The 17,672-nt window shown below is 45.1% G+C and overlaps 1 protein-coding gene across 9 annotated transcripts in view; it reads left to right on the forward strand.

The window, feature by feature from the left end:
* Positions 1 to 17,672, forward strand: part of TMIGD1 (transmembrane and immunoglobulin domain containing 1) — an 89,568-nt gene that overhangs the window by 40,890 nt on the left and 31,006 nt on the right. For 3 of the 9 annotated variants that reach the window (XM_068270317.1, XM_068270318.1, XM_068270319.1), the window contains exons 2-3: positions 8,085 to 8,373; positions 8,466 to 8,602. The exons of 1 other annotated variant lie outside the window; for it this stretch is intronic. In XM_068270317.1, the coding sequence (XP_068126418.1) occupies positions 8,304 to 8,373; positions 8,466 to 8,602 (207 nt within the window). In that variant the 5' untranslated portion in view covers positions 8,085 to 8,303. Of the gene's footprint in view, positions 1 to 3,777; positions 4,098 to 8,084; positions 8,397 to 8,460; positions 8,603 to 17,672 lie in introns of all 9 variants that reach the window. 5 more of the 9 variants (XM_068270313.1, XM_068270314.1, XM_068270315.1 and 2 more) reach the window with 4 other exon arrangements.

Genomic DNA, 17,672 nt, shown 5'->3' on the forward strand with positions numbered 1-17,672 from the left:
GGTGGGAGAGTGGGATAGTGGATTAGCTAGTGGGAGAGTGGGCTAGTGGATTAGCTGTGGGAGGGTGGGCTAGTGGATTAGCTGGTAGGAGGCTGGGCTAGTGTGCATTAGCTGGTGGGAGGGTGGGCTAGTGTGCATTAGCTGGTGGGAGGGTGGGCTAGTGGATTAGCTGGTGGGAGAGTGGGCTAGTGGATTAGCTGGTGGGAGAGTGGGCTAGTGGATTAGCTGGTGGGAGGGTGGGCTAGTGGATTAGCTGGTGGGAGGGTGAGCTAGTGGATTAGCTGGTGGGAGGGTGAGCTAGTGGATTAGCTGGTGGGAGAGTGGGCTAGTGGATTAGCTGGTGGGAGGGTGGGCTAGTGGATTAGCTGGTGGGAGGGTGAGCTAGTGGATTAGCTGGTGGGAGGGTGGGCTTGTGGATTAGCTAGTGGGAGATTGGACTAGTGGATTAGCTGGTGGGAGGGTGAGCTAGTGGATTAGCTGGTGGGAGGGTGGGCTAGTGGATTAGCTGGTGGGAGGGTCGGAGATTGGACTAGTGGATTAGCTGGTGGGAGAGTGGGCTAGTGGATTAGCTGGTGTAAGGGTGGGTTAGTGGATTAGATGGTGGGAGGGTGGGCTAGTGGATTAGCTGGTGGGAGGGTGGGCTAGTGGATTACCTGGTGGGAGGGTGGGCTAGTGGATTAGCTGGTGGGAGAGTGGGATAGTGGATTAGCTGGTGGGAGGGTGGGCTAGTGGATTAGCTGTGGGAGGGTGGGCTAGTGGATTAGCTGGTGGGAGGCTGGGCTAGTGTGGATTAGCTGGTGGGAGGGTGGGCTAGTGTGGATTAGCTGGTGGGAGAGTGGGCTAGTGGATTAGCTGGTGGGAGGGTGAGCTAGTGGATTAGCTGGTGGGGGGGGGTGGACTAGTGGATTAGCTGGTGGGACGGTGGGAGATTGGACTAGTGGATTAGCTGGTGGGAGAGTGGGCTAGTGGATTAGCTGGTGCGAGGGTGGGATAGTGGATTAGATGGTGGGAGGGTGTGCTAGTGGATTAGCTGGTGGGAGGGTGGGCTAGTGGATTAGATGGTGGGAGGGTGGGCTAGTGGATTACCTAATGGGAGGGTGGGCTAGTGGATTACCTAATGGGGGGGGGGATAGTGGATTAGCTGGTGGGAGAGTGGGATAGTGGATTAGCTGGTGGGATAGTGGGTTAGCTGGTGGGAGGGTGGGCTAGTGGATTAGCTGTGAGAGGGTGGGCTAGTGGATTAGCTGGTGGGAGGCTGGGCTAGTGTGCATTAGCTGGTGGGAGGGTGGGCTAGTGTGGATTAGCTGGTGGGAGGTGGGCTAGTGTGGATTAGCTGGTGGGCTAGTGTGGATTAGCTGGTGGGAGTATGGGCTAGTATGGATTAGCTGGTGGGAGGGTGGGCTGTTGGATTAGCTGGTGGGCGGGCAAGTCAATTATCTGGTGGGGTGGGGGGGCCCGATTCCTATCCTCCCTCCCTCACCTCGGATCCCTCCCATAATGCGTGGCAGAACCGAAGATACAGGAAGACTCCGGCTGAGTAAATCAGTTGCTAGAGGTCCAGCATCTAGGTCCATGCTTTCTCCTCTAATGCCGCTCACACTATTCAGGAAGCAATGCGAGCGGTATTACAGAGAAGGAGACAGTGTGGACCTGGAGGCTGAAGCTCTACCCATTGTTTTAGCCTGCCGAAGTCTACCTGTATCTTCCGTTCCGCCGTGCATTACGAGGGAAAAAGAAGGTTTCAAATTAAAAAAAAAAATCAGGGATACTTCATGGGCCCCTCAAGAAACAGAACATGATGGGCCCTCGTGCGCTGGCGCGGCCTGCACAACCGTTTGTCCGCCACTGTATAGGTTAGTGATAGGTTACTAAATAAAAACTTATGGTAAGCTATATTCAACTGTTTACCATTTAATAAATATGCCCTTTGACTAGGTAAGTGTAAATTTAGTAGTTCTATGGATGATTGCATTTAGGCAAGTCAAATATTAACAGTAAAACATTTAACCATTAAGGACTTTGTTATGTTGGTAGTTATGGTGAATAAATGCACAAAAAAAGCCAGAGCGGCTGACGTGGATTCTGGCCCATGCTACTATATAATCTTAATTTCCATAAGCATCTATAGAAGCAGTAGAGTGTTAGCCATCAGTAAAACAGTATACACCAATCAGTCTGACGAAGGCTTCATAGTCGAAAGCTTACTGCTTTTCTTCTAAGTTAGCCAATAAATGGTATCATCCTGATTCAAAACTTCTTGCACAAGCATCTAGAAGAGGCACCCAAGAAGAATAAAACCATGACAATCTTACCATCCAGCGGCAGGTCCCGCGGCGTCTCTGACGGGGTCCGCGCTGCTGGCGAAGCTTCCGCGCTGGTATCCTCTGGCGGCGTCCCTGGCTCCCCTACGGCAGTGGATTCTAGCAGACGCATGCGCAGTGCATCCAAACGGACGCACACGAAACCTGAAGGGTCTTATAGGTTAAGGAGGCGGGTATGAGCTATGTCAGCGGTGTTGTCACTAGATGACATCACCATGCAGGATGTGCTACCTATTTGGGGAGTGGTTTTTTGGGATGTCTCATTGTGTATATAAGGCCAGGGCTCTCAGTCGCTCACCGGCCTTGATACTAATCAGTTCGCTGGTTCTTGGCCTAGTCAGTGAGTTTTGAGAGCTACATTTATATATTGTGCTCCTGCACGATATATATATATATATATATATATATATATATATATATATATATATATATATATATATATATACTCTAGTCAGTCAGCATATATTTTGTAGTTATATTCGTAATATTATTATTGTAATATCTTATTGAAGTAACATCTTATTGTATATTTATCTGTGTACCGACTTCTGCCGGCCTCTTGACCTCGCTCTTGTCTTGACCTTCTGTACCACTGCCATCTGATACACATGTTCGACTCGGCCTGTCCCTGACTTCGTTATTGTCTGATCCTTACAATATAACTGACATCTGACTTATGTGTATGACCCTGCCTGTTATTTGACTACGATATTGCCTTGCTACTCTACTCTACGCTGAACGTACTTCTGTTTGTGTACACAATTGTACGTTACCTCATCATGTATCAACGTGATAAAAAACAAATAAAATCAAAACTTAGAGGTGGCCTACCTTTCAGATGACACATTCAGATTGTGAAAAAAATAGTTATTTATTAAGCACAGGCAATGCGTTTCGTGGGTACAAGTCCACTTCATCAGGCCATTAATAGTGCCGAATGTAATAAGCCTCTATACTAGAAGTGCCTCTCTCAGAACCTCTTCAAACTTGTACTAGCTTCACCTCCTCCTTTCCCCTGAAAGGGGAGGAAAGTATAGTCTGCCAGTGTTTTTTCCCACTGGCAGCTCTTTCTCCTTTTATTTCAAGAGTGCGACCACCCTGTTTCAAGTCATCCCTTGAGGCACCCGAGAGGAGACAGGTTGATACTCTCCGCCTGCTCTACGTGGTTGGTTGTTCCCTCATGCAACCTACCTTTGTGAGTATATTTTCTGTAAGAAGTCTTTATGCTCACTGTTTAGTGATATATTGCACTGTTGGGCTTCTGTTGTCTCTGTGCTCTGCCACTATAACAGCAGCAATAAAAACCACCGATTAGCAGCTGCCACTGTGCCAGTAGAACTATGCCTGCTTACTGAAAAGGCCTTGCTAACTTCACACGGTATATGTTGCTCGTGGAAATGTTTTATTTGACAAAATGTCATGTGTACCTTATGGCAAAAATTGTGTTTAATTTCAGTAGATCGACTACCTAGCACTCAAGAACGGCAATATGGCCCTTGACCTAAAAAGTTTGGGCACCCCTGATCTAGGAAGATTGGAGAAAGGCTAAAGTCCAAATCTAGGAAATCAAATCATTTTCATTTTGAAAAGCATGGTAAAGGAGAACTAGTCAGAACGTCCCCTCTGCTCCAGAAGATTAGTCACACCATTATGAGTTTTAAGGATTCTTGTTTTAACAAGGTTTACTTATCAGTTGCTGAGTTGCGTGTTACTGAGAAACACAGCCTTGAGCTGCCTGGACTGCAGGGACTGTGCTCTCATCTCTGAGTGAAAGAGGTAAGCCTTGATTCATTGCAGAGAGCTTTTATGTTCTAGCTACAAAAATAGAAAGCTGTGCACTCTGATAAAAAGCAGTGTGCCCTTACAGATTGAACATGATAATACATTATTATGCAAGATGGTAGCTTATAATACTAGCTAAATGTGACTGGACATTCATTTTGATTTTCACCAAGGTAATATTCCTTTGGGCTACCAGTGTTTAGGATAACTATTTAGTTATTTAAGAGTAACTGTTAGGCATAAAAACCAAAATCAATTCCCTATTTATATCTGCAATACAGATAAAATTGATGCTCAAAAGGCATTGCCTAACTTAAAAACAAATCTTACTTTTTTTTCTTATAGATTAATCCTCATGTCCCCAGCTCTAAAGTATGCAGCAATTAGCCATAAAAGAGAAGTTGCAGTGCAGGTTGGGGCGGGGGGAGGTCTCCTTTACTTTTCTCCCCAGACACAGCTAGTTCAGCCTGACTGGCTGCAGCCTGTGTCACTCACGCCTATCCCTCTCTTATTGGCCGCCTCATGTCTGCACTGTCCGCCCCCTTCCAGTACTCGAGCCCGACAGGCATCTCCGTCCCTTTATTCGGGGACAGCAGGCACCTCCACATCCATGGGGACCCCAGGCCCTGCTACTATTTCCAAAGGGATTCCCCCTGCATTAACCCTCCACTCTGTAACATCCCCGCTCGCCCCGCAGCATTATGGAGCTTAGCGGGGAAGAATATATGCAGCGCATACAAATTCTCCTCAACATGGTTCCAGGTGATGGAGCTGCATTTATTCTCCCATGCTAAGCGCTGTTATGCTGAGAGACGAGATGGATGCTGCAGGGTTGAGGGTAAATGCAGGGGGAGTCCCTATTGATATAGTAGCAGGGCTGGGGGGTTCTCGTGGATGCGGAGGTGCCACTACAGTAGCGCTGGCTATTTCTGGAAGGAGGAATGGGGGGTAAGGGAGGAAATGACGCAAGCAATGGCTTCACTGGAGGGACTAAAGATGGCCCCTGCCAGGGAAAAGGATTTTCTGCATTTTCTTTGTTTTATTTTATAAAATTCACTGAAATCAAATCGTGGACAGTGCAATACATCTACCATGTAAGTAGAGCTACTATTTATCTACTTATATGTGTATTTTTTATCCTAGCATAGTATGGCTGACAGCTCCTCTTTAAGGAACTGAGAGACATATTCTTAGCCTTCTATTTCACAAATGTCAAGAAGTGACAACAACATCAGCTAACAAAACATAAAATCATAATGTGTTATGAGTGCACAGAGTAACATAATTTATATAATTAAGTCACTACTGAAGTAAGTCAAAGGGATAATGTACGGGAAAGTGTATACTTCAAAAACTCAAACCTTAGTCAGCTGGTTAAAGAACATATTTGGAACTAGTGAATATTATTGCTAAAACAAGGTATTGTCTTTGGCTATCCCAATTAACAGGCTAGCTTTGACAAAGTCAACTACTCCTGGAGAGTCTAGTCAATTTTCCCAGAGCTTAACAAATTTGTTGGGAGTTTGCTAATTTGTATAGATCCATTTTTCCCATTTCAAAGTATCATTCATTACATTTACGCAATCGCATACAGACAGGGAAAAGTCATCTTTCCAAACCAATATATTAGTTATGGCAAACCTTTTAAAGGCCGAGTGGCCAAACTGCAACCCAAAATCCACGTATTTATCACAGAATGCAAACATGACAGTTTACACTGAATACTAAGGTTTAAGTTAAGAAAAAACAGCTTATACCTTAACCAGTAAGCAGCAAGCTGCCGCATTAAAACGTCCTGATAAAGCCTGTTAATGGCTCCAGGGTGTTTTAATGCGTCGCTCGCCCCCACTGCCATGTCAGTGTGCTGACCGCTCATACCCGACAGGACACAGAGATCCACGTTTGGGGAATTGGTTACCCTAACCAATCGCAATGCGTGGAATGAATGGATGTGACCCCGATCAGGGGCCATGTCCATTCAGAATTACAGGAAGTAGTAAAATCATGTAGTTAATTTAAAAAAAGTGAAAGTGAACACTTCCTGGAAAGCAGGATAGTGTTTCTAGTGCCATCTAGTGGCAAAAAGTTAAATTACACTCACAATAAATATATAATTAAAAATTAATATAATTGAATCCCTTCCAAACATTTGTAAAACAAAGAAACAAATAAAAAAAAGGAAAAAAATACATAAATAGTTGCATTAGGGGTTCAGCTTGTTTTAATATTTTTTTTATGAAGGTATATTACTATTATTTTATTACATAGGGCTTGTAATTATGGACCGGACTAAACAAAACCCAGAAAAATTACATCTATATTTCCAAATAATATATTGTCGCCATAGATTGTGAAAGGGACTTAATTTAACTATTTAATAACCAGGACAAATGGGCAAACTAAATGTGTGCGTTTTATCCACAGAAGTACATTTTATTTTAAAACTATAATGGCCAAAAACTGAGACATAATGATATTTTCCACTTTTTTATTATTTTGTCCGTTTAAAATGCATTTAGAATAAAATAATTCTTACCAAAATGTACTACTACCCACAGAAAGCTTAATTGGTGGTGAAAAAAACAAGGTAAAGATCATTTTATTGTGATAAGCAGTAATAGTTTTAGCGAATAAAAGGGAGGAGTGCAAACAGCTGACAATTGCTCTGGTCCATTAGGGTGAAAACCCCTTGGGGTGAAGTGGTTCAAGGGCACTCTACACTTAAATGCAGAATTTACATGCACTGAGAGATTTGCTCACATCCTCTCTGGACAGGAAGTGCTGGAAATACTCAATATAGAGGTGTGTCCTAAAACATTTATAACTACAAGGAGGTAAAGGCCAAACTAACAATTGATCTACGTTTCCATATAATGAGAGCAGGACTGGTTTCTTGAAAGTAGTAGTTCTGAGGGTATTTATAAATGCACTTTCATTCTCTTTGCTAGTTCTGCAGATTTTTTATGTCTTAATTTTTTATTCCAAACAAGTGAAACCAACTTTATGGCAGTATTGCAAAATGAGTTTGAATGCACACATCAAGGAAAATATGAAACTAATTTCCTATCTTATCTTATGAAGGGGCATGTTTTATTGTTACAAACTCAGTCTTATCCAGTGCCATATAAGACACAGAATATTAGGAATGAATTAGAGATGGCCAATGAGATGCAAATAATTCCAAGTTGATGCAGGATTATGCAAGTTTTTTTTCAATGCAAAAATGACTTAATCCCACATCAAGTCAGAATTATACCCATCTCATTGACCCTCCCTAGCAGGAATCAAATGTGCCATACAGCTAACAATATACCGGTTATAACATTAAAGAAACTACCCTTGTGCACCTTGGACAGTCAGAACTTTATACCTAGATTTTAAGCTTTAAATACAAAATAAGTTCATCCGAAAATATCCTGAAAAATTTGATAAGATATGGTACTGGTGGATTGAATATACTGACTCATAGGATTTACTAGATAACCCCTGAGCTGAGGTGCCGCTTAGGTGCCTGAGTGGTAGATCTATGGCTATGCAGTAGATGATTCTGATTGAATAAGAGGAGCTGTGCTAGGCGCTCGTTCCTAGTGCCTTGGAGGTGTGCTGGACCATGAGGTTGGGGGGTGGGCAGGGGGGTCTGGGTGGAGGAGAATGGGAGTTGTTTATGTTATGTATGTCCTTGTACTAAAATGTAATAAGATTCAACTTAAAAAAAATACAAAATAAGACTATTTTACTCCAGAAAAATCCTATTTAGGACTATTGAGAATTGTCCATTTTATTGGTTTACTTTCACTTCAAGTGTGCATACAATTTTTAATGAATCCTGGCCTCAGTCTTAGAGAACCTTCGTACATTAGGACCAATGTATCATTATATCTCTGGTGGTTTCCACTTTGTGGTATGTTGGTTCAAATAGTAACCACATTTTGCTTCTAAGAATACAGAGCAGCATTTTCACACTTATGATCAACTTTACAGAGGTGAATGGCACAGAAACAATTCCAGAAGCCAGAAACATCTGAATTCACCGTCACTCGAGAGCCTCGCCCAAGCCATTAAGCACACCAGAAATAAGTCTCTCTTACTCAACAATGCAGAATGTTCGTCTGAGAGTGGTTTTATATTTACTGAAGAGTCCATAAAACAAGGTAGACCTTGACCTGTAACTTCTCAGGCATTGACCCTGAAACCATTTAGATGTTTAAAGAGAACAAGAACAACACTAAGAACACAAACCTGTTCATTTTGAAGAAGAAGCTAATCAGAGGTGCATTAGAATCATCATCAAAAGTAAGAATTAATGTTGCGGATCCGGGGTAATTCTTTAGTAATATGTGTACTTTTTCCTTTTTAGCGCAGATGATGAGATATTATTTTTGAATGGTCATGAGGAAGAACACTTTTCACAACTGTTAGCATCATTGGCACTGGTTTTTTCTCCATTGGAGCTCACAATACGTCATACATTACTTAGTGAAAGTTTTCTTCTTGATTTGGTGAGTTGACTTTATTGGTGGTAAAGAAGTGGTAGTTGATATAGAACATCATGCTTATTGGATCTTAAACCCTACCAAAGTAATGTAACGAATATTGTATTAGAACTGGTTTTAGTTTTTTGTTTTTCTAAATTAGTCGTTGGTTTGTAAATTATTTTACTGAATTTGCTAAATGCTGTTGAGGGATCTATAGTATAGATCCTGAAGGAATCTAATATGTTATGGAAGCGTGTTATCACACTCCATCCTATACACGGGTCATCAAAGTAGCTTTTTGTTACCATACACCTTTTGCATGTTTTATTTTTATTTTTGCAATTTGATCCATTTTTGTTAATAGTTTGGATTGGGTTTTTTGTCAGAAAGGTGGAAGATGATGACAACATAGATGGGAATAGAGGATGATGGGAATAGAGGACTTACAGCTCAAAGACACTATTGCCAACTTAATCGTAGATCAATTCGTTACATTCATTACATTTTTAAATGTAATGAATAACATTGTTTAAAGGGAACCTTAACTGAGAGGGATATGGATGTTTCCTTTTAGGGCCCGTTTCCATTGTCGCGGAAACGAGCGCGAATCCGCAGTTTCCCCGCAGGCAAATCGCGGGGAAACTCTGCCATAGGGGATAACGGCGCCGCCGGCCGAATCGCTTGCAGTAGTGATTCGTCCGGAACCCTGCACAGAATTCACGGCGGAGGCTGCGATTCCCATAGCCGTGCATGGCACGGCTCATGGGTTTCACCTGCGATCCCGCCCACCCGCTCAGTGACGGCGCGCGTCTCGTAGACGCACGCCGCACTAGTGGAAACGGGCCCTCAAACAATACCATTTGCATGTCAGTCATGCTGATCTCTTTGGATGCAGTGGTGGCTGAATCACACACCTGAAACAAGCATGCAGCTAATACAGTCTGACTTCAGTCAGAGCACCTGCTCTGCATGCGTGTTCAGGGGCTGTGGCTGAAAGTATTAGAGACACAGGATCAGCAGGAGAGTCAGGCAACTGGTATTATTTTAAAAGGAAAAATCCAAATCCTTCTCAGTTTAGGTTCCCTTTAAGGCTTTCTTTGAAAAAAAATGTTATATTGTTTGTAAAAGTTTTTTTTTTAAGTGTATCCAAGCCTCCTAATGAGGCTTCTCACGGCTTCCTCCTGTCCTCCATTACTGCTCACAGACCCTTCAAAGATTACAGACGAGGACTTGTTGGTAATCTGATGCCGCACTCCTCTTCAAGCACAAGCGTGGCTGTACTGTGCCTGCTTGAGTACTGCTGTGCCTGTACAGTAAGCCAGAGCCAATCGTGCATGAGTGCTTGTGCCAGAAGAGAAGCGCGTCCCTGATCAGCTTGCAGAAAAGCATTTTTTGGCTTTCGTCAGCACTTCCCGGCATCCTGCATTTTTCATCCCTGCAGGGGGACACGGAAGCATGGTGGTAAATGATCCTGCAGCAACATGATGCTTCCAGAATTGGCTAAGTGCCAGACAGACAGCAAAAATCGTGAACAAAATGCGGCATTTGCTCAAACAACGGTAAACACCGGTAAACTATCGTACCACAGCCATCATTTACCGCACCATTGAGCACCACAGCCGTCATTTACAGTACCACCGCAAAACTGTCTATGTGAACCAGCCCTACTGCTGGGTACACAGGATGCAATTTCCTGCCCCATCGACGCGTGATCGGACGGGAAGTTGCATCGTGTACATGTCCAAAGTGCACCCTATCGATAAAACGATCGATTTTCCAATTAAAAGTGCACAAAATTGATCACTTTATTGATCGGGAGCCGATCGGACAAGTCAGAAATAATCGCTCGATTCCCGTCGATCAGGCAGGAAATTGCATTGTGTGTTCACCCAGCATTATGCTTAAAGGACTTACGAGGTGAAAAATCGTAATTTTGATCTTTACCTGTTTACTATGTGAATCCATAGGTGTGTTACAATGCATCCTCCGTTGCATTCCGCCTCAAAAGTATCTTTTATATTCCCCCCAGGCTACGACCCGACCCCACAGCACGGGTCGTCTCCTATGCCACATTCAAGATGGCCACCGCAAAGATCCGCGGCTGCGCAGTACGCATGGCGGAGACTGCGGCTGCGCAGCTCTCCGCCCTCGCTGTGAGCGCGCCCGCTGTCACAGTAGGAGGACGCTAACAGCGAGTACGCGGCTGGGCGAGGGCGGAGAGCTGCGCAGCCGCACTCTCCGCCATGCGTACTGCGCAGCTGTGGATGTTTGCGGTGGCCATCTTGAATGTGGCATAGGAGACGACCCGTGCTGTGGGGTCGGGTCGTAGCCTGGGGGGAATATAAAAGATACTTTTGAGGCGGAATGCAACAATTGTAACACACCTATGGATTCACATAGTAAACAGGTAAAGATCAAAATTACGATTTTTCACCTCATAAGTCCTTTAAAGTGTAATTGTCGGGCATAAAATCAAAAATCAATTCTTTATTTTTATCTGGTAAATAAGTAATATGGATGCTAACCAGGCAATCCAAAAGTTAAAATCTCTATTACTTGTTTATAAATGATCATTCCCCAGTTTACCTGACTCTTATTTGGAAGTTGCAGGGCATGCTGGGTTGTCTTTTTTTTGCTTCTTATTTCCTCTCAGACTTAACTAATGTACAGAAGCAAAAAAAGACAACCCAGCATGCCCTGCAACTTCCTAAATGATCATTTATAAACAAGAAAAGTAATCGAGATTTTAACTTTTGAATTGCCTGGTTAGCATCCGTATTACTTGTTTACCAGATAAAAATAAAGAATTGATTTTTTATTTTATGCCTGACAGTTTCACTTAAGATTTTTAGTCTCTGCTTCTGCCTCTTGATCTTGTACCTCGATATTTCTGATACCCTGTTGCCGAACTCTGCCTGTACCTAGACTCCGCCTCTGCCTTCTGAATCTGTACTTTATCTGTCCGTGTGTTACGATCTGGCTTGTCTGACCTCGAGAACCAACCTCACTATTGGAGGCGGTTCCCCGTCCTGTTAGTGACACTTTCTCCTACTCTCAGCCTGACTCCTCCCGCCTTGGAGAGTTCAGGTCTTCGGAAGGAAGCCGTGCAGTACTCCCCACTGCACTGAGGCTTAGTCCTCTTAGTGTTACTGTTACACCAAACACTACACTCTACTCAAGTACAGAGGTTAGCTGGTATATCGGATTATCGGTGATACTGCAGATCACTTATAATCTGGTATACATCTGTATTCCCAGTGATACTGCAGATCACCGGTAATCAGATCCTCTCTGTGCTCCACCGTTCGTTACAGAACGCCAGACCAAAGACAAAATGGACGCACGCACTGGTCCTCTGGGTGAACTTGCCACCTCAGTGGATAATGTCAATCGAGTGCTGGGTGAACACAAAGCATTGATTGAGGCTCTGACAGGGTCCGTCCAAACCCTCCAGACGTCAGTGGATGAAGTGCGATCCCCTCCTAGCGCAGACATACGCATGCCCGTTCCAGAACGGTTCTATGGCCACAGATCTGACTTCCGCAATTTTAGGAGTAGAGTGTTATCATATTTTGAATTAAGACCCCGATCCTCTGGTACTGAGGCCCAGAAAGTCACGTTCATCAAAACTTTACTGGCCGGTGATTCTCAGACCTGGGCATATAACCTGTCCCCTAGAGACACAGCTCTGACCTCAGTAGAGGAATTCTTTAAGGCCATGGCCGTAATTTACGACGACCCAGACCTTGCTGCGACCTCTGAGTGGAAGCTCAAGCTTTTACGGCAAGGCAAGGGTCCAGTCGAAGAGTACGCGGCCGAATTTCGTAGGTGGTCAGTTACCGCCAGATTTGACACCTATGCCCTGATGGATTACTTCCTGTCTAGGTTGTCGGAGGAGGTCTCCGACCTAATGTTAAGTTTACCCGAGCCCAAAACAGTCGATGAGGCCATCTCATCGGCCATTCGAGTCGACCGTAGGCTACGCCTTCAGAGACAGACTAGGGGCAGTCACCGTGTCAGGGTGACATCTTGCGCGGGCACCTTCCGCTGCACCCCTAGTAACACCATCTCCGCCTGTCTCACCCTCTCCGGCCTTGCCTCCACCCGAGCCAATGCAGATTGGTCGATCAAAACTAACCCAGGTGGAACGAAGGCGGAGAATGACTGAACAACTGTGCCTGTACTGTGCAGAAGCGGGGCATAGAGTGCGAAACTGCCCTAACAAGCCGGGAAATGAGTCTGCCTAGGAGTAGTGACGGGTGACACCCTAGGCACACAATTCTCACCCCATAAAGAGAAAAAATTGCTTCTCCCTTGTACGATTACATGGGATAATAAGTCTGTAGCCACTGAGGCTTTTATTGATTCTGGCTCAGCGGCTAATTTTATGAACTTTGAATTTGCTCAGGAGTTGGGTATTCCTCTCACTCCAGTGAGACCCCCCATTCAGGTCACGGCAGTAGACGATTCCCCTCTGCAACGGAATCGTTCCCTGTCACAGACCCCGGAGGTGAGGGTCACGATAGGGGTACTGCATGGGGAACAACTACAGTTTTTCGTATTACATATGTCAACCTCCACTATCATCCTAGGCATGCCGTGGTTACAAGTCCATTCACCACAAATAGACTGGGCCACGGGTCAGGTAACCAGCTGGTCCAATCATTGTCGCCAGCAGTGTTTAGGGAAGGTGACATTGGGCCAGACCAGGGTTCAGTTGGAAGGGGTTCCAGTACAGTATTCTGAGTATGCCGATGTGTTCTGTCCTAAGGCCGCTGACAAGTTACCGCCGCATCGCCCATTTGATTGCCCCATTGATCTCCAAACTGGTTGTAAGCCCCCGAGGGGTCATCTTTACAATTTGTCCGGGCCAGAGAAACTGGCTATGCAAGAGTATATTCGTGAGAATTTAGCTAAGGGGTTCATTCGACCATCCCGGTCGCCCGCAGGTGCAGGGTTTTTCTTTGTTAAGAAAAAAGACGGGAGTCTGCGACCGTGCATAGATTACCGGGGCCTGAATAAAATCACGATAAAAAATCGTTACCCCTTGCCCCTAATAGATGACCTTTTCACTCAAGTTACCAACGCTAAAGTCTTTTCAAAATTAGACTTGCGGGGCGCATACAACCTGGTGAGGATCAGAAAGGGCGATGAATGGAAGACGGCCTTTAACACACCCGACGGGCACTATGAGTACTTGGTGATGCCCTTCGGGTTGTGTAACGCCCCGGCCGTCTTCCAGGAATTGATTAATGAGGTATTCAGAGAGGTGTTGGGCAGGTTCGTGTTAGTATACCTGGATGATATACTTATCTTTTCCAACAACCTCTCTGAGCACAGAACACATGTCCGAATTGTACTGGACAAACTGAGGCAGAACTCGCTTTATGCAAAGTTGGAAAAATGTATTTTCGAGGTGACATCTGTTTCTTTTTTGGGGTACATTATTTCCACTTCGGGTCTGTCAATGGATCCTGCCAAGGTCTCTGCTGTGATAGAGTGGCCACAACCCGTGGGGTTAAAGTCTTTGCAGAGATTCTTAGGCTTTGCTAACTATTATCGGAGGTTCATAAAGGGGTACTCCACTGTTATCTCACCCCTCACTAGTCTCACAAAAAAAGGGGCAGATACTAACCACTGGACTCCAGAAGCCCTACAAGCGTTCTCTACCCTGAAAACCTTGTTTTGTTCAGCACCCATCCTGAGGCATGTCGACACCTCTTACCCCTTTATTGTCGAGGTGGACGCCTCAGAGGTCGGGGTGGGGGCTGTGCTGTCTCAGCGGTCAGGGTTACAGGGAAGATTACATCCTTGTGCTTATTTCTCTCGTAGGTTCTCCCCGGCAGAGAGAAACTACGATATCGGCAACAGAGAGCTCCTGGCCATTAAACTTGAATTGAGGAGGGCATTGAGGAGAGACAATGGGTACCGGAGACTCGCATGCATGCGGATGAATTGAGGAAAGAGTTTCATGCCTTACACCCCGAGAAACCTGGTAGGAGTTGTCCGGAGTCCACTCCTCGGGGGGGGGGGGGGGGGGGGGAGTACTGTGATGAAACGCGGAAAAGCCGCTGCCTCTCAAGGTGAGGCGGCTGTTTCCGCGTCCAGCATGGCGTCACAACGCGGAAAAAACGCCGCAAAGGCAGAGCGGCGGGAATCCGCATTGGGAACGGCGGAATCCGCATTGGGAACGGCGGAATCCGCATTGGGAACGGCAGAATCCGCATTAGTAATAGTGGAATCCGCATTGGAGGCGGCTCCCGCACTCGGTTCACTGGATACATTGCAAAACAGTACTGGTGTGGCTGGGACTGATAATCCACCTAGATTCAGAGTGACACGCGCGCGCGCGCACAGAGGCAGAGCTTAAATAACAGCCAGAAGGGAGTCAGCTAACCAGGCGGGTCAGCTGACATTTTCCACTACTCTCATTGGTCCAGCAATTAGGGAGGTCCTGGAGAGGTCCTTGTGTGTGTATATATACTGCTGGCTGTTCACTTGCTCTTTGTCTGGCGTTGCGAACACATACGTGGGAGCACTCAGACCCGTAGTCAGATCCTTAAGTGTGCCGGGACCAGCTGGAGCTGTAATCCTACACTTAGCTAGATTCTGTTGATAGCTTGGAGTACTAGTTTGATTGTGATTATCTGTTATGACCTTCTGCCTGCCTGACCATCCTCTTGTATTCTGATCTTGTACCTTGCTATTCTGATACTCTGTTGCCGAACACCGGCTCGTCCTTAGACTCTGCTTCTGCCTCTTGATCTTGTACCTCGATATTTCTGATACCCTGTTGCCGAACTCTGCCTGTACCTAGACTCTGCCTCTACCTTCTGAATCTGTACTTTATCTGTCCGTGTGTTACGATCTGGCTTGTCTGACCTCGAGAACCAACCTCACTATTGGAGGCGGTTCCCCGTCCTGTTAGTGACACTTTCTCCTGAGTGTCACTCTCAGACTTACCTTCCTACTCTCAGCCTGACTCCTCCCGCCTTGGAGAGTTCAGGTCTTCGGAAGGAAGCCGTGCAGTACTCCCCACTGCACTGAGGCTCAGTCCTCTTAGTGTTACTGTTACACCAAACACTACACTCTACTCAAGTACAGAGGTTAGCAGGTATATCGGATTATCGGTGATACTGCAGATCACTTATAATCTGGTATACATCTGTATTCCCAGTGATACTGCAGATCACCGGTAATCAGATCCTCTCTGTGCTCCACCGTTCGTTACAATTAACCAGCAAGTGGTAAATATGCACTGCCAGCAAAAATTTTCTTTTTGATTTGTGAGAATCAAACATTTCTTCAGTTAACCCACATAATGACACCTGGACGTATATATACTGACCTTGTATTTGTGGAGAGTGCACCGCCAGTTTGTTACTAAATGAAGCATGTGGTATCATTTTAACCGTGACAAGTTGACAAGTTGTAGGATATATTTTGGTGGGTCTTAAAGCTTGGACACACGTCACATAAAAAATAGGTAGGGACAAACTCAATCCAACACAAAAAAAAGTCATTTTCAAAATTATAATCAAACTTGGGAAAGTTTTAGCAAAACTAAAAGAGACATATGTGGTAGCATTTTAACTGTGATAAGTAGTAAAATAGAGTTTAGAGAATGTTAGGGTTGAGGCCCATGTCTTGTGTATTCTTTTTAGTCACAAACTGAATCAAAGACAATTACATTTTCGCATATTCTGTACCAAAATAGAAGACTTGTAAAATTACAACAAAGCGACAGAATATGAAAGAAGAAACATACATTGTTACCTTAGGAACTTGGCTTTTTAAAGAGATTCTGTAACGAAAAAAAGTTCCCCTGGGGGGTACTCACCTCAGTAGGGGGAAGCCTCTGGACCGTATTGAGGCTTCCCCCATCCTCCTGTGTCCCACGGCGGTCTCGTTGCCGACAATTTGTTAGGCTGTGCAATATTTACCTTTTCTGGCTCCAGCAGGGGCGCTGTTGCGGCTCTTCCTACAGAGATAGGCGAAAATAGCCGATCTCCGTCGGGTCCGCTCTATTGCGCAGGTGCTGGAGACTTGCGCCTGTGCAGTAGAGCGGTCCGACAGCGATTTCCGCCTATTGGAAATTTACGCCTATCTCCGAGCGGAGAGCCGATACTGCGCCTGTGCTGGAGCTGGGAAGGTAAATATTTACATCCCCGCTGTTCGGAGAGCTTTATCGCTGCCACCATGGGACACAGGAGGACAGGGGGAAGCCTCGGTAGGATCCAGAAGCTTCCCCCTACCCGAGGTGAGTATCCCTCTGGGGAACTTTTTTCATTACAGATTTTCTTCAACTTTAATTCCAAACACAATATTGTCACCATACACTGTGCTAAGAACATAATCTAAACGTTGTTATAACCTGGCATCACCGCTGACATCGCTTCAGACCCGCCTTCTTAGCCTAATAGGCCCCTCAGGTCCCGCACGCGTCCATTTGGACACACTGCGCGGACACACACGCTCGGATTCACCTCCGCAGGGGTGCTGGGGACGCCGCCGGAAGATGCCAGCGCAGAAACTTCGCCACTAGCACGGACCCCGCCAGAGAGGCCGCGGGACCTGCCGCTAGATCATTTATGTGTGATTAGTAGTAATAAAGTTATTGGCGAATGAATGGCAGCAGTGCTGATATGTGAAAATTGCTTTGGTCCTGAAGTGGTTTTAATAGTAAACATCCAATTTGGCGTTCCAATTAGAGAAGCTATCAGTTTCATGGGAGCGGAAGTAAATGTACTTGGGGAAGTTAATAAGTCAATAATAATAAGGAGAATTCCATCTATACTAGTCCAAAATCCATTAACCATTGTGCAATGCCAAAAGATAGATTTGTTTACGGTTTTATTTTACAGCAGTGGCCTTTCAGGTTTTTGCTACTCTTAAAGGACTACCATCATGAAAAATTGCTAAATTTAATAACACCTGTAAACACATACATATAAGACATACATTTCTCCCAGAGTAAAATGAACTATAAATTCCTGTGTCGCTGTCACTTCCAGTAGCTAGTAAAAATCTGGTTTTGGACTGTTTTTGGGTTAGTCTATCTCCTCATCAGGGATTCTTAGTATATTGTTTCCGT

The sequence above is a fragment of the Hyperolius riggenbachi genome, chromosome 2, assembly GCF_040937935.1.
Source record: "Hyperolius riggenbachi isolate aHypRig1 chromosome 2, aHypRig1.pri, whole genome shotgun sequence".
Lineage (NCBI taxonomy): Eukaryota > Metazoa > Chordata > Amphibia > Anura > Hyperoliidae > Hyperolius > Hyperolius riggenbachi.